Here is an 18,392-nt window from a genome sequence, read left to right as displayed (position 1 = left end):
TCAGAAACCAATCAAAAAACCACCTTATAGAGTTCAGCTATACAAACAAGTTATAACTCTATAGAGAGATCAGCTAGAAACAAGAGATAGCTCAGCTACAAGCTTGACAGATCACACTGTAGACAGTTCAGCTAGAAACAAGTCACCCTATAGAGAAACTGGCTAGAAAACAATTCACCCTGTAGAGAGATCAGCTAGAAGAAGTCACCTTGTAGAGAGTTCAGCTCCAAAAAAAACCATCATGTAGAGAATTCAGCTGCAAACAAATCACCTTGTAGAGAGTTCAGCTCCAAAAAAAAAAACCATCATGTAGAGAATTCAGCTGCAAACAAATCACGTTGTAGAGAGTTCAGCTACAAAGAAACCAACATTTAGAGAGTTCAGCTGTAAACAAACCACCTGTACAGAGTTCAGCTAGAAATAAATTACCCTATAGAGAGATCAGCTAGAAACAAGTCATCCTGTAGAGAGATCAGCTAGAAGAAGTTACCTTGTAGAGAGTTTAGCTACAAAAAAACCATCATGTAGAGAGTTCAGCTGCAAACAAATCACCCTGTAGAGAGTTCAGCTACTGCCCTATATAGAGATCAGCTAGAAACAAATCATCTTGTAGAGAATTCAGCTACAAACAAATTACCCTGTAGAGAGTTCAACTACAAATAGATAACCCTATAGAGAGTTCAGCTAGAAACAAGTCACCCTGTAGAGAGATCAGCTAGAAGAAGTTACCTTGTAGAGAGTTTAGCTACAAAAAAACCATCATGTAGAGAGTTCAGCTACACGGAAATCACCCTGTAGACAGTTCAGCTACATTTCAAGTCACCCAGCAGAGAGATCAGCTGCAAACAAGTTATCCTGTAGGAAATAATTGGCATTTAATAAATATAAATATATATATATATATATATATATATAATTTGTATAATTACTGATTAAATCAAAATAGTTTAAGTATTAATATCTGCTTTAAACCTTGAATCTTTTTTTGTCCTGTGGTAAAGAAAAAAAATTGGTTTAAAAAGCCCCAAAGCTGGCCTATGGCCGGCTTTGGGGTATACAAATACATACAAAAAGAAGTGATATCTAACCAAAAACAGCCAAGCTGTAAAAAAGGAGTGCGGCCCTCAAAAACACTATGGTGAAAAGATGTGAAATCCAAGGTGGCGGCCAAGAAATGGCTGTGATCGTAGGTTAATGGTAAAAGTTTTAATAACGGCAACTCAGGTGAATTTGGTGCCAAGTTAGATGCAGATATATACTTATTACATGCAAACTATTCCGTACAGGATAACTTGAGCTGATCTCTCTACTAGGTGACTTGAAATGTAGCTGAACTCTACACGGTGATTTAGTTGCGGCTGAACTCTCTACAGATTATCTCTACGGCTAGAGTGGCTTGTTTCTAGCTGAACTCTCTACAGGGATATCTTTTTGTAGCTGAACTATATTACAGGTTGATTTGCTTGTAAATAAACTCTCTACAGGGTGATGTTGTTCGTAGCTGATTTCTCTACAGGGTGACCTGATCTCTCTACAAGGTGACCTGATCTATGTACAGGGTGATTTGTTTGTAGCCAAATTTTCAACATTGCAATTTGTTTGTAGCTGAACTCTCTACAGGGTGACTTGTTTGTAGCTGATTTTTCTACAAGGTGAATTGCTGATATCACTAGGGTGATTTGTTTGTAGCTGAACTCTTTACAGGGTGACTTGTTTGTAGCTGATCTCTCCACAGGGTGTTTTTTCTAGCTGAACTCTCTACAGCGTGAATGGGTTTCAAGCTGATCTCAGTGATCTGTATTAAATGGTCTGAATTGCTAGAGTGATTTGTTTGTAGCTGCATGGTGATTGTTCTATTAGAGCATTTTAGCAGTTGAATGCTCTATTAGGGTGACTGTTCTATTAGAGTATCTTGATCTTGCTTTTGTTACATATAGTTTGATTTCAAATCATGACAAAGTGGTTTGTAATCCGATTCATCTGTACTACTGCAAGTACTTTTTATGATGATCATTCCAGCAACATACCGATTTTCAGCTCATTGCTCTAAGCGGTTTGCCTAGTAGGCGTAAAAACTAATAGTTTTTTTATTCATAAAAATAGATCATGTAATTGTGACACAGGTTGGGGTTTGTGTCATATTTCCATGGTCTTTACCTCAATTCTTTTCAAATCACAAAAGGCACTCCTACGATGGATACTCCATCTACATACAAATTTTCAGCTCACTCCTTCAAGGAGTTTACCCTGTGGGCGTGACAGACCTTTGACCTTAATTTATGTGAATAATCGGTCATAACTCTGTGAGTGCTCATCAGATTCCTACCAAACTTAATACTGAGATCCACCTTAATGAGCCCTTTAAGTATGCCAAATTTCAGCCTGACTGGAGTACGCATTTGTGTTTTTATGGCAGATTTTGCAAAGTGTGCAAAACGAAAAAGAAAAAAAATGAAGAAATTAAAACAAATTTTGATCGCTCGTATCTCGGAACTGTCTGGAGCGATTTTCTTCAAATTTGATATGTAGACTCCCCTACCTGGCCGAAATTTCTGTAGCAAATTTGGTTCCAATTGGATAAGGGATCACAGAGCTACATAGGTATGAAAATTGCATTTTCTTCCTGTCAATAGGGATTTCCAACCAAATTAAAATATTTACATTCCTTACATTCTTTGATATGACAAATAATGTCCAATCTTTTAGAATCATTTTAGTGCAAACCCCACCTCAATTGATGCTTCCTATCAAGAGATATTAGCAAAAGACGTTGATAGATCGGTGATTTTTGAATACAGCATTTTTAGGGATTTTCTGTACATTATATGGCACCAAGCACAATATCATACGTGTCATAAAGTTGAATAGTAAACTCCTAATGACATGAAATTTTCACCACAGAACCACTTAGTGCAGTAAAATGCATGAGCTAGGTAAAACCTCTTAAGGATGACCACTCCTCTGTAGAATGACGAAACATAATATGTTTGATTTTGCTAATAAATAATACTGCATTGTCTGTGCAGAATTAATAATACACTCGTATACCACATATATTCAGAGATAATAACAAGTGATATTGCATAACACAGTGAACTTTGGCATTACAGGTCACAGCTAACAACTACTTTATAAAACACGACAATCATATTGCAACGTATACAATCAGTAACATTCAATATTATTGTAAGGTTGCATTTTTGGATACAACTTTCCTTTATTTGCTACATAAAAGTATGGAGGATGGCAATAATTATGATGACATCACTACATAATCAAGAGCAATAATAAACTGTCTTTAACCAAAAATACAGTCATTGCAGTCACAATAAATAGACAATAATAACAGGAGTATAGATACATCAGTATATCTCAACAAGTGGTTGTAAAGCCTTACCAGGTTTGTATTACATGCTAAACACTGTTTTCTCAGAAGTTATCCATGACCTTGCATGCTATAAAGCAATTCCACACAACACAACACACTGCTCACTTTCAAACTACACTTGGATTGATGCTGATGAATGTCTTGAATTCCAGTGTGGTTGTTACGTAAAATTCTGAACAGTCCTAGATAGTGATATGTCATTTTACAAGGCATATTTTCGTTGTGAACCACTGGAAGATGTCTTTTCACCAAAAAACAGAAGGTAAATTTGAAATCAGCATATCTACTTTGCCCAGGGATACTTCTTTCAGCTTCACCGCTTCAGAAACTCGCAGAAAACTTGACAAATTTTGACTATAAGTGGTGCCATAAACTCTCGTAGAATTCTACATATGATTATTTTTGTATTTGCTCCCTATGGGGAATTTTATTTCTTCAACTTTGATTTTGTGTATTTAAATAAATACTGCATGAATTTTAATACGGCAAAGTGTATTACGAAGTACAAAGCTTTGGCTACAACATATATAACAGTAGCTCGTCAAATGTTTGTTGAAGGTGTGTAATTTGATTAGCAAATACATATATATGTGAAAAATTGGTAGGAAGTCTTAGTGTTACTAATGCAGTGTGTGAAATAGCTTTTCAGACATCAGACATGTGCTGACAACCTATCAGGGCAATGTGAAAGTTGAGTGGAGATCGTTTGATTTGGCTGGACATTTTTGTGACCCAGTCTGGAAAAACCAGTCTTATCTAAAAGGCTCAAGAAGTCTCTGCCCACCATTCCAGACTTGGATGGCTACCATTTGAATCTACTATTCAATACCGAACTTTAAAAAAAAAAGAAAAAATACAATTAGTAAACAAACAAAGTTATATAAAAGCTAAGTAACCAGCAATCAAAGAAACGAAAAAACAGTTTTTGTTGCACTATGTGTATGTAATTGTTGTTGTTGTTGTGTATGTTGTATATGTAACACTCCAGCATGGAAGAATGGCTAGTCCAAATGCTGCAAGATTAATCCAATCAATCAATCAACAATCAATTTAGAAATGCCGGTTTTAAGTATTCAGTGTGTTGTAGCTCGCCAATGGTAGAAGCTATGTGTACCACATTTTCACACGTTTTACACCAATTTCCTACCTTCAAAAGCATCCACAGTAGAAGTAGCCAACACTTGAGTTTCCCACCATAACTCGATGTTGACTCTACCAAGCAAGCTCCAAAAAAGGGTTGGAGGCTGGGGCCGGTAGTGGGCAAGGGACTTTTTTTAAATTAAAGAGGATGCCAAGTTATGAGCCATTCAAGTAGCACAACTGGCTAAAATAAAAGCTAGGCCATTTACAGCACAGGTATTTATTCAATACCTTGGAGCTGTACAGCCACACACAGCCTTTCCCAGTCTGGCCAGAGCTCCATTGGAGCCCCAGATCATTTGTAGGATCGCCACCATGCTTGGGAAAAGCAGCCAGCAAAAGCAGACCACTCAAGTCTAGCTGATTTTGAATATGAAATTTGACAGTATATTAACGTACTTTTGTGTTCTTGGTGAAAAATCCAATCTGTTATAATGGGTGATAAGATTGGTTTTCCCAGATCCAGTCACATTTTAAAAACTGTTATTGTTTCTCTAAACTTGTGCCAACTTGTATGTTTGATTCAAGTTACTATCATACCGTACAACAGATCACTACTCAACCACATGTTAAAATGGTAAAGTAGTGTTTTAAAATGGTAGCTACTGCCTTATAAGGCCTTTATGATATTAATTCTGTCACAAGGGCTTTTGTACTGAAGGAATCATAAGGACTTTTGTTATAACTTAAAAGTCCTTCTGTGACATCAATCTGTAAAACTTTCAAGCACCTGTTTTAAGGTGCTAATAACAAGAACCTTGGTGGCATCATGCTCCCCAAATAAAGAAGAGTTCAACAATCCTTGTTTCATGTCAGTGATGGATTGTTGATTGATTTGATTATTAGTTTTGAACCTACTACTCAGATACAGTATGTTAGTGAATAGCAACTAACACACCCATTTTTAGTAATAGACTTGACAAACTAGAACCCTTGAACTATACAGTTATTAAACTATACAGTTAGTAATGTTTTTCTGCATATTAAAGCAAATGTATACCACAAAAACTAGCCACAAATACATAAAGGTAAAAACCCTAACAAAATACCTATACTTAATCCTACAGGAAATGCTAATTCCAAATTTAGATGTTCTAATAGTGTAAGGTGGTCAGTGATCTAAGACCACTAACCACAAAGTAGCTTGACTATATCATGAGCAAGGTATTCAATTGAGCTCACCCATCGTCTCTCCCACCACTGGGTCAGCCACACATAAAAGGTTTCATCAGCTGCTTGTCTCGTGAGTTGTTGACAAGAAGTATTGGTAGATTCACAGCATATTCTCCAACACATGTGAGGCATTCCAGACTATGCTTTGGTATAGGTAGTAATTAACCTTGTAGCATTGAAACGAGGGATGTCAAAAGCCTTAAAGACATCTCCTGTCTCTTGGAAAGTACCTGTATATGGCAAAGCTACAATGAAGCTCACATGGAGAATGATTTTCAAATCAGTTACAGTGGGTATATTTCTATATATACATGGTGCCTTTAGTGATAGTTCTAGCAGTATATATAATATATATACATATATATATATATATATAATATATTTCCATCAATGAAATGTATCCATTTATACCATGATTCAAGGTGTTAGATATTCACAATCTTAATTATGTTGGTGGTTGAGAGGTACCATCTCATCCTGGAAAGCCTTGTACTGTATATAGAGAACTTTGAAGTCACAGATATGGCTAGCATGATGTCAACTACATAGCTTGGTACTACCAGCCATTGCATAGTCAGGATCTGGCACAGAAGATATGAGCAATTGGTTCACTTGCATTTTTCTCAAATTTTGCCACCAGCCGTAAGAAGGACCTGGAAGACATAACTTACTCAGCAATGGATTCGCCTGTTTATGGAGAAAGTGATAGTGTAAGTTGCATCTTGGTAAAGGACTGCATTCATAAGTCGACCATTTAAAGTTAAGCAGCTGTAGTACACTTTTGATATTGTCACTGCACAAAACATCCTGTGTTGCCACTTTGCAGTGTTGTAGCTTCAAAAGTTTTCAGCTTCTAAGGCTGAAACTTTGATTGACCATACCTTTGGCTATCCAGATAAAAGATGGTAGGGGTAGTTGTAGAGCTGGGACTCTCTAACAAATTCAATCAGAAATTCATTAAATGTTTAGAAAACCTGAAATCTGGAATCACCAACAAATGTGGCTATTTTTGTTTACTCCCATTCACACACTTAATTACAAGAATTCACAAATACAAGAATATAGATACAAGTGGTATAGCCAGGCCTTCAGGGATGGGTGGGCACACTCACCCCATGTAACTAACTAGCACAAAATGTAAGTCCATCCTTAGTGGACTTTACATACAATCTGCTTAAAAACTGTTTCAGAAGTGCATAAATATACGTACCTAGCTAGCTAATATAATGGAACTTCAGCTATCCGAACCCCTTGGGACCAGGAGTGGTCTATAATTCTGAAAAGTCCATATCACTGAAACTATGTATAAATAACCTTAAAATAGCACAAAGAAAAATTTTAAATATCAAGTCACTACTCTAATGGACAATTTCCACAATGACAAAATTTTTGATGTAAAAATGGCTGTGTTAGTGTGGGAGCTTCAGAGACTTTAGCATGCAGTATTCAAACTGAATGTTGTTTGTAGTTTTCTACACTTGGAACCATGAGATAATAAAGGTAAGAAGTACTACACAAGTCATAATGATGCAAAACGTGCTTCAACAAGGAAAGCAGACTGAAAATTTTAAATTCAGACACAAATACTTATTTGTATTGCATTATCATACAGTATGATAGTACTGTATAGTAGGGACCACAAAGGAGTAGGCATGGCCCACAAAATAACATCACCAAAAACCAGCCTCAGTTTTCCCAGACGACGATGAGGCAGTATCGGTTAGGTAAAACTAAGCCCAAACAAGCTTTCAGATCAACCCGAGAAGCATAATGGATACTTCACTTTTCAGATGATAATTGGGGCACACGGCACGATTTCAGAAAATGAAATAATTAGGAAATGAAACATCATTAACTTTTATTCAATCATACATACCTGTTTTCTTTGTGATCTTAGCAATACTAGATGGAACAACTTCTTCTGGGTTCTCATTGGCACCCTTACTGTACCAGTTGTTGGTCAGTTGATGTTCGCTTAGGGTTTGAATGCCATGATCTTGTGGTTGACCAAGGTAAACTGTAGACAATATCATAAATGGTTGCAGCAACACAACTAACAAATTAAAGTTTTGTAGCTACTTACATTCCTGTGAAGCCATGCATGTTCGAAGAATTTACTGGAAATGCATGTATAACTGTATAATGGGTAATAACCCCAGTAAGGTGTTTTGACAAAAAGAAGTGCTTATTACAAACAGAAAATGCAGCAAAATTAATATCTATGCCATAACAGTCATGTAAGCTATGAAAAAAGGGTACAGCTCTCCAAAAGGCCAGTATGAAAAAAAGTTATAAAATCAAAGATAGCGGCCAAGAAATGACTGCAATGACGTTAATGCCAATCATTTTAATGATCAAAAATGATTGGCATTAGCTTCATTGCAGCTATATAATTCTTGGCCACTGCATCATTTTAGCCATTTTATTTATTTAATAGGCTTTTAATGCAGACAAATCAGGTCTACATTAAAGGTCTGTGGGTCACCTGTACCTACTGCCACAACACATATACATATTCGTACATATCACAACACATAGTAGTGTGTTGTGCGGCCCAAGAAGCCAGTGCACCACACCGTGAGTATATTAACAGGAAGAATGAAAACGCAATTTTCACACCTATGTAGCTCTGTAATCGAAACAAGAACCAAGAGAACTACATGACCAACGGATTTGCCTGTTAATGGTGAGTAAGAATATCTTTGTTTCGTTTCAGTGCCATGAAGCAAACATGAGTTATGAGTATTTGTTTACATTGCAGTAACACATTACATAAACGTCGCCGTTTCTAAGCTTAAATAGCCTTCTTTCTTGAGTATGTAGGACAAACACTATACCTTGCTAAATGTTCCAATTCATTGTGAAGACAATGAACCAAGTCCCATTCTCCATAGCTTATTTTCTTCGTGAATTATGATCAATTAGACAAGTGCCTGTAATTTTTAACTTTTCTGTATGGTCACTGTACAAATCAATTGTTTTGCTTTTCCAGCTGTCTACCGCACATTTATTCACCAGAAATGGTGAAAACTTTGACAAACCATTGGCTTTTCCCTCTGGATAACAAAATAGAAGTTTGAGAAAAATTAACTAGTCTGTTTTTTACTCAGCAGGTCACATATACTACTGGATGGCAACTACATACCTTCAAATTTAGGATCACAATGACTTCATAGCATCAAACTGATGATGGGATCAGAATCCTGATGATTGACGTGCCAAAAAAGTGTCCTTAAAGATTTTAGCTATAATACTTCAAAAGTTAGCATGCTGGCGGCCATTTTAAATTCCATCCTCAGACAAAACATTTTTGGGAAGGATTTTATGGGGCTAAATTCTTAGAAAAGCTCTCTAGAACTCAATTCCATCATCAAAACATCTTAGCCAGAGGATAGTCGCGAAATTGGGGTTTATGACTATGCTAATAAAGATGCTAAGTTTCATTACACATTTTACTATTGTGATTTCCCCATATATTTTGTATTGGTTTTATTTGTCGGGTTCTTTGTGTGTGGTATGATTTGTAATTTTAATGGCACCTTATCTTGTATGAATTTTTACCAAGTTTCTGCTTTTATCAAAAAGTGAATGACTTTATTGCTTAGCTGCTTTATTAATAGCACTAGTTCTCACCATAAACTAGCATTGCTCAACTCATGGGGTACTAGGATACCAAGGGTGACAAATTACTTTTTTACTGCTCAATAGGACATGGTTTTCATCATATGAACTATAATAAACTCCCATAATCATTTCAACCTAAAAATAATAATGTTTACAAAAAGAATATGGTGTTACTGTTCCCATATCAAGGCCATGGTATGCTTAAAATGTACCATGGCCTTGATGTGGGAGCACCATGTGATTGCTCCCCACAATCTTTATGAATGACCTACTCTTTGGATTTAGCGGGTGTTTAACAACTGAATAAGATCATTGCAGGAAACATAAGCTACCAGAAATAGCGCATGCTTTCAAGTTGAAAGGGGTGTTTGCCCCCATACTTATGCAAACAAAGTGAAAGGCAGCCTTGAGGCTTTCTCTAATGAATCTGATCTGTGTGAGACAACATGACTATAAAACAGTACAGAAGACATTTCTGTTCATATTTTGTAGTTTAAAATACCTTGTTTGAGTATTATGCTTCTGTATAGCAGTGCATAGTAATGGAATGATTAGTATATTATTACAACATTCGTTCAAATTATAATAAGCAAATTTGCAAGTAGCTATAGAATTAGTTACTTGAATAGTATTCAAATTAATAACTAATTATTTAAATAATACCCTTATTTAGTTATCAAATCACATAAGCATTTTAGAAGTAGTATAACAAAAAATTATTAGTATAGATCACAGCTTACTTGATGGCAATCTAGGAAGACCAAGGGTTCCTCGGATTGCATTACTAATGGAAAGCTCGAGTTTGTACCAGGTTGATTTTGGATCCATCTTAAGCCACTTCTTAATAACCTCTCTAAAACGATACCTATTGTCCGTATTACTAGATTTTATGTTATCAAGTACTCCAGTTCTCAATTCTAGTTGAGCACCAATGTCCTCCCAATATTCACAGTAGTCGGTCAGTACTTGGCCAAGGTATTTCATGTCAGGCTTCTCGTCATCTGTAGATATATAATGACAATGGTAATAATGTAACATATACAAGCAGATAATGTGTGCAATTAAGTGGGGGTCATAGTACCAGGATATGAATGATGTCTAAAGTACATGTTGTCCTGTTCTGAACATTGGAATACATATTGCATGGTGCTTCATGTCTTACCATGAGACTACTAATATTCACACACTACACATTATACAACCACAATACACACAAATCTGTGCCATAGGCTTGAACTTATATGCAAGGCATTGAGTTTATTCATAATGAAATTAGTGCAATAAACATATTAATCAAACAGCACGGTAGTACTGTTTAAGTAGGGATCCCCCAAAAACTGACGCGCACCACCTCAAATGCCGCCTTCAAAAATCATCCTAAACACATCTTACACCACGAAAATCACCTTTATGGAATAATATTAGTCCATCTAACATGAAATACAGCATTAAAAACAAGAAAACACTTAGCGACGACCAGATATAGAATTGTAAAAAAATTGCCAAAACTTGAAACTTGGTTCAAATTCATGTCTTTCAGACTTTTCATAGAAACTGGGTGAAGGTGAAAACATGAGAAAAAATGATGACGAACTGCTTGTCTAATATAAGGAAAATTAACGTTCATATCTTCTCTCTCCTTAGGAATATTGACACAAAATAAAGATTTTCAAACTCCTCTTGCTTTGGGAATCACAATGCTACCATAGTTTTTGCTGTTATCACCTTCCTTCATCATGAAACAAGTACTCAGAAACTTCACGGAATTTTTCAATTTCATATATCATTCACCCATTGCGTTTATTGCATTCTACTGTAAAATTTGGATTGCACTATAGTACGTACGCATTGTGCTGAATCCTCAAAAATGATTAATAACTCGCGATTGTTACATCGCACGTGCTTCCAGTATCACTCGTTAGGTAGCACTTCTCAATCCACTACAAATATATTTTAAGCACTTCATTCAAAAGTAAGACACTCCAGTTATGACACTGTAAAGTTTCGCCATACATTTTCAATAGGGAAGCCTCTAAAACACGGTCCTGTGATGTTCATGTTGACACATGTTTGAGGTGAAGCCAGACGTCACACTCCAAAAATGATTAATAACTCGCCATTGTTACATCGCGCACGCGCTTCCAGTATCACTCGTTAGGTAGCACTTCTCAATCACTACAAATATATTTTAAGTGCTTCATTCGAATGTAAGACACTCCAGTTATGACACAGTAAAGTTTTGCCATACATTTTCAATAGGGAAGCCCCTAAAGCATGGCCCTTTGATGTTCATGTTGACACATGTTTGTGGTGAAGCCAGACGTCACGCTCCCGCCCTCAACACCAATGATTTCACCATCCATTATGTAAGAGGTTGTAGTACACTTTTGCAAGAAAATAAAACAGTTTTTGTGTGTGTATAACAGAGTAGCATGAGTAGAAGAGCTGGAGCCACTGTTGCATTGCATTTAGAAGATAAGTGGCCTACTTATGTTAAGGGAAAAAACTTTTTCAGCCAACCCCCAAATTATAACAGCTCAAAATCTGTTATGCAGCATTGGTGTACCTGCAAGTGAGCCAAATAACATGTATTTACTTCACATTTACCACACAGCTGCCCATCGTCCTCTATCCCCATTTAGTCAATTTGTCGTTTAAATCCTTTTCTCATCACTTCGCCACAACAGCTTTTCCAGCCAGCATTGTGTTTTTGAAGTAATATTCCCACAAAGCTCTAGAAGTTTCAACAACTGAAATAATATTGTTTGTATGGATTTGGGCTGATAATACCTGTAGTGACTTCCAAACACTCCTGCACTGATCAAATATACAAGGGATGGTATGTTCAACTTCTGCTAGCATAATAAAGCAATAATTTTTTTATTAAAATTCACACACTTACACTTCATCTGTATTTTTATGTACTTCACAGAGTTTAATCCCAGCTACCCAATGACTCCTGGGGAACAACATCAAGTTGTAACACCAATGCTGCAAATATCAAACAATCTTACGTCAGATGAAATAAGCTCATAAGAAGACTTGGACCTGCTGCTGCTGCTGCTGCTGCTGCTGCTGCTGCTGCTGCTGCTGCTGCTGCTGCTGCTGCTGCTGCTGCTGCTGCTGCTGCTGCTGCTGCTGCTGCTGCTGCTGCTGCTGCTGCTGCTGCTGCTGCTGCTGCTGCTGCTGCTGCTGCTGCTGCTGCTGCTGCTGCTGCTGCTGCTGCTGCTGCTGCTGCTGCTGCTGCTGCTGCTGCTGCTGCTGCTGCTGCTGCTGCTGCTGCTGCTGCTGCTGCTAGTGGAAGAGTCATTAATACCACCATCACAATCTTCACTATCACTGCTGATTTGGATGAGGAATTGCTCTAGAAGTTCTTCATTACCCAAGTCTCATCCAAGTACACAACTGGTCTTCCTTCAGTTCTGTTGCACCTCATTGTCTTTAATATTTATGACGTTGATAGGCTATGTAGGGCTGCTCATAGTATACCCTGCGTATATGTGTAGTGACATTAAAGCACAAACTGTTGCAATGTTAGCTTCTTGTCATTAATCGTCTTGTACTTAAATCCCATATCACTCAACACTCTTTAAAGCTATGTTCTACCCCCAGAGAAAAAAACCATCATTCTTAAGTTTGGCCTAAGACGGAGTACGTGACAAAGTTCCAGGGTTCAAAATTTAACCTAACAAAATCTTTGAGAGCGATAGATTTTCCTTCCTTCCATACAATGAATGGATCTTCCGTCTGATGGCATCTCGGTCGAAACTGTCTGCATCAACATGGACTCATGAACGTTTGTATCTGACGATTACAATTGAGCAGGCTTGTGCAAAGTGCTTTTAGTACCTTTTTCTTGACATAGATAAACCGCCTTTCTTGCAGTACTCCATTTTAACTCTTATAATGGATGCCTTTGAAATACCTGCGTGGCATAATGTATGCCAAAACCCAGCAAAGAAGGCATTACTGGTGGCCTTTGAGATTCTCTCCTTGATGATGACAGAAAATTTACACTTCTTCGCTTCTTGCTTAAAGTACTCCGATAGTTTCATTAGTAGATACTTCATTTGGCTGTTTAACCTCTTTGCGAGAGGGTTTCGCTCCACACTCACTGACGCTGCACACTGGACGCCATATTCTCAACAATTAAGTGCGTGCCCGTAACATCACCTTACAAATTAATGCATCATGAACATCATTTTTGAAGCCTTTAATCTTGTATGGCTCCTTAATCAACGACCCAGGATTCAGCTCAACGTGAACGTACTATAACGTATGGGATTCTTACAGATCCAGTTACATTTATTATGAATGTTTATACAGGATTTTCATAATATGTGAAATCGCTGGTGTAATTAATTCCAACATTACTCTTGTTAATTTTTATAGTTTGTTTATCATATAGGGCTTGGCCATTCCTGCCTTGTTAGTAAAAAGTCTTTCCTATATTAGATCTTATTCAATGATAAAGGTTGTGGTGTAACGTTTTTACACATATTTTGCATAACCCTCATCCACCCCAAAACACCTTTGCTGTAAAAAAGGCACGTCCAAGAAACTACAAGTACCTGCAATCCAATGTAAAAACAGCTCAATTGTAGAGAAATACCTCATGAAAGTAAAAATAATTGGTAAAATTTTAAAGAGCTGATATCTGGAGTGGCCAAGAACCAATCTTACTATAATTACCAAAGTTTTAACACAAGAACACCTAGGCTGTAAAACAGGTGCACCCATGAAAGTAAAAGTAACTGGTAACTGACACAGCTGATATCTGAAGTAACCAAAGCTATCTACAAAGGTGCCTTACACTCCAAAGAATTATTCTATACCGTTTACTTACAGTACATGTGATCCATGCCACCACAGCTTGTCTCTTCACGATTTGTCCCATTTTTGCTGTTGCGCATGCATATCTGCACTCGTGTCCACCATGCCACATCTGGGATAAGGTAGCCAACTGTTGAGTTTACCTGTCTCCATCAATGTATAACACTTTCTTTGTTATTAACAACTTGTTTTCAACTCAAAGAACGATTTAATTCTCCTATTATGAAAGATTACACTTTACGCTATTACATACCATATAGTAAAAAACTTTGACAGCAAAAAACTTTGACGAATTTGGCGAATAGCATTCAATTCGCCTAAGTTTTTCCGCCAATTATTTTAGATGATCACATGAGCACATTGAGTAACTAGAACTTGAGATGAAGGTCAGCTCTTACCACCACGCAATAAAGATCGAGCTGACTTTAGAGATCTTGATCTTCCTAGGAATGTGTCCCACAGTTGTAAGCACTCCTTGGATAGCATTTCCAACTGGCTTCCCAGTTCAGACATCAGTTAGTTCATCATCTCGTGATGGATTGGCCAAATACTGATAACCTCTGCTACTGGAGTTCACTGAAAAAGCAAATACGGTCCCTCTCGGCATCGCAAGAGATAGAGAAGCATGCCTTTGCTAGCAGGTCGTTAGATCAATAGCTACAAAGTACTGCTACAACAACAACGCTAGCTACCTATACGCTTACTACATTACTTAACTGATGAGTTGACACCTTGTCATTTTATCCTTACGTACCATACAGTAAAAACTTTGGCAAATATTATTTCAATCGCCAAAGTTTTTTCCACCAATTTTTTCAACAGAGGGGTTTCGTCACACTTATTTACCGCCAAAGTCTTTTACTATACGGTAACAAACGCGCACTAGTCCGGGAAGAATCCAGTTATCCCAGAAATAGGACCCCTATGGGTGTGTGCACTCTAGCACTAGCACATCTCACTATTAAACGCACTGAACAGTTTATAGCAAAGCTAGATTTTATTTCCTTCGTGATTATAATGCTATGCCGCCATATGGCTACTACCATTAACAGGTTGAATAGAAATAACACAATAAAATAGTGATACGCTGATTTTCAAAATGTTATTATTTAAATAGTAAGTTTTGGGTAGTTTGAAGCGAGCTAGGATGGAAGCAAGCATCCCGACAAAGGCGAGCCAACCCTAGCTCACCTCAAAGACATCATTGTACTAACAGGCAAACTTAAGGTTTGTTAGGGTTGGGTGCAGCTTTGGTTTTTTCTTCACCAGTCTTCTTACTATACAGGTTAGTTATTAAATCAACTTTATAATAAAAGTAAGGTTGTTGATATTTAGCCGGTCATTGCAATTTAAAAAAAAAACTTAGAAAAAATCGTGACACAAAAAGGTTTAAGAAACGAAGACAAAAATGTGATGTGACCTAGACTCGAACCTATACATCCAGATTTAGAGAGAAAAAATCGTGACACAAAAAGGTTTAAGAAACGAAGACAAAAGTGTGATGTGACCTAGACTCGAACCTATACACCCAGATTTAGAGTATCAACGCTCTGCCACTGTACCACCAGTGCTTGCTGGCTACTCCTCTTGTTTTTGTACTATTTAAATGTTACAAATATAAAATACTATATAGTCTAACCATACCAGTGAAGAAGAAACCAAAGCTGAACCCGACCCTAACCCTAACGCTAACCTGACGTTTGCCTGTTAAACGTAATGATGACTTTCACTGCCTGTAAGGCCAGGCTCCGCCGGGACGTTCGCTTCGCTCGCTCCAACCCTAGCTCGCCTCAAACTCACCCAAAAACTTACCTTCATACAACTAGTGTGTTTGATACTAGAGTTATAGGTGACACTTCCCAACAAACGACCGGCTAAATAAATATTTGCACCATGACCGGTGACCGGCTAAATATCCACTTCGTAAAAGTAAAGGGAGCTAACAGCAGTGGTCCAGGTTCAAGCACGGGAAGTTTTGCAGTTATTTAACCTATTTTGTCTAAGACACCACAATGACCTTTCACACCGGTGGTCCAGGTTCGAACCCAGAAAGAATTCATTTTTTTTCGTTTACTGAACCGGACGAATAGCCCCTTCAAACTATTCTAGAATCTGGGGATTCAGAACGAGATGGCTATTGGAGTTACACCAGACCCTTTCTCACAATACAAAAGGAAAAAAGGATAGTTGGAATGGTTGCGAACAACTCGCAAACAAAGTAAAGATTATGTTTTTGTAAGTGTTTTGTGCTTCGTGCACTGTTGCAGTAATCGCTCGGTACAGTAAAGCAGGCATAAGGAACAAGAAAACATCTTATTCGTAGCTTGATAATCCAACAATCTGGGGATTAAGAACAAAATGGTTTCTTTTTATTAGTGATTATTGTACAGAACTCAAAGTTGAGTGTAAAAGTATAAGTTTTTTTTCAGTACAAAAAGGAAAAAACGGTAACACGCCAATAAATATTTGACTAAAAACTATACTGACTTACAAGGCATTTCAAGTTTCACCACACCATCCGCCATGTCTAGTAGTCTAGCGTAGCCGACCCTCGCGCTGAGCGCGAGGTAGCACTACACAACAGCCTCCTCTCTATTGAGTTTGTTAGATCTCTACCGTCGCGGACTAATTATGGTGTTAAACTATTAATAGTGTAAAATGTAGTGTGACGTATAGAGCTTATCCGTTTGACGTCACACTAAATATTTTCCGTATAATTACAGGTTATCTTCGTGAAGCAAGAGTGAGTTATGCACCTATCAATGTCACGCCCCACCTACCCAAGTCTGGCGCGGCCGCCCCTTCGCAAATAGGAAGGGTCTGGGGACTCTAGCATTGTGCACTTGTGCGAACTTACCGAAAACTGGTGCGTCCTATCAAATCGCTTGCCTGCTCATTTAGGGTCCTACATATATTTACTTAAAAACGTAATGAATTCCTTGATATATACGGGGAAACTTTAAGTAAGGTACTCCATATCTATTACGGGATAACTTTAAGTAAGCAACGCCACTTATATTACGGGGAAATTTTAAGTAAGCAACTCCATACCTTATACGGGGAACTTTTAAGTACTTTTCAAAAGATCACGTGATCCATTAACCTTAGTGTTGACGTGAAAGACAAAATGGTGAATAGTCAGCTGTAGCATGGTGCCTTTGCGGCATCCGGAATAGCTGAGAATTGGTATCACACTAATTCCTGACATCCAGTTGTGGTAAGCTAGTAATTATACACCTATAATTTGTATCACCTAGTACCCAGGGGTGATTTTTTGAAAGGGGGGCTAAGCTGGACAGGGACAGAGGTAATTAGCCAGACATCAGAAGATACCAAACCTTCTCACAAGGCCCTAGTTGTAAGATTCATGTAGTATCCAAGGTAAAATTAGCTATTTGGAATCAAAGGCGGATACAGGGGGGGGCTCTTGACCCCCCTCCAAAAATTATTAGTATACCAAGATCGAGATACTCTAATAGAGCAGTCACTCTAATAAAGCAGTCACAGTATTAGAACAGTGTGTAGTGAGCTATTTAAGGGTTTTTATGTACTTTATCAGCTATAAATGCGTGGTTGGTGAGGTGGGCAGCTATTGTCAGCTAGTTGTGACCTCTTTTTTTTGGTCTCACCTTATCAAACCAGAAACAATGTAGTGCCTCAGTTAAATTTTGACCCCCACTTTCCATAAGTCTGGATCTGCCCCTGTTTGGAATAATGACACTCTTACACGTAGGTTTACTGAACTACCTAATGTAATAGTAATGGGTGATTTCAACCTTCCAGGTATTAATTGGTTAGATGGAAGTGGTCAGGTTACCTCTAATCCTAGCTATGGAGTAGAACTAAATAATGTATTTCTTGATCAAATTAATGATATTGGCCTTAATCAATTTGTCAATACTCCGACTAGAAACAACAACATACTTGATCTTGTACTTTCTACCTCATCTACCATTTTGGACTTAACTACTGCACCAGGAATGTCGGATCATGAGGCCGTTGTCTTCCATCATAATATAGATAACACAAATATTAATACTAAATCTGAACACAAAGTTGCTTTATACCACCGAGCTAATCTTGAGAATATTAAAAGAGACCTACTTGAATTTCAAACTCATTTTCTTGGGAATGATCCTTACTGTAAAACCGTCGAACAAAACTGGACTGATCTAAAAGGTGTAATCAATGACAGTGTTGCAAAGCACGTGCCATACAAAACTATACGTTCCAA

General features: G+C 37.6%; 1 protein-coding gene across 4 annotated transcripts in view; it reads right to left on the bottom strand.

Moving 5' to 3' along the window:
- Nucleotides 1-16,787, bottom strand: part of LOC136239355 (uncharacterized) — a 53,529-nt gene extending 36,742 nt beyond the window's left edge. For 3 of the 4 annotated variants that reach the window (XM_066030087.1, XM_066030088.1, XM_066030090.1), the window contains exons 1-3: nucleotides 16,650-16,787; nucleotides 10,066-10,326; nucleotides 7,578-7,718 (exon numbers count right to left, since the gene is read on the bottom strand). In XM_066030087.1, coding sequence (XP_065886159.1) covers nucleotides 7,578-7,718; nucleotides 10,066-10,326; nucleotides 16,650-16,683 — 436 coding nt within the window. In that variant the 5' untranslated portion in view covers nucleotides 16,684-16,787. Of the gene's footprint in view, nucleotides 1-5,710; nucleotides 5,932-7,577; nucleotides 7,719-10,065; nucleotides 10,327-16,649 lie in introns of those variants that run through there. The other variant, XM_066030089.1, reaches the window with a different exon arrangement.
- Between the last annotated feature and the right edge of the window lie 1,605 nt (nucleotides 16,788-18,392).

This window comes from Dysidea avara, chromosome 11 (genome assembly GCF_963678975.1).
Source record: "Dysidea avara chromosome 11, odDysAvar1.4, whole genome shotgun sequence".
Taxonomy (NCBI): domain Eukaryota; kingdom Metazoa; phylum Porifera; class Demospongiae; order Dictyoceratida; family Dysideidae; genus Dysidea; species Dysidea avara.
The sequence above is the reverse complement of the archived record's forward strand: the minus strand, read 5'-3'. Positions and strand labels throughout refer to the sequence as shown.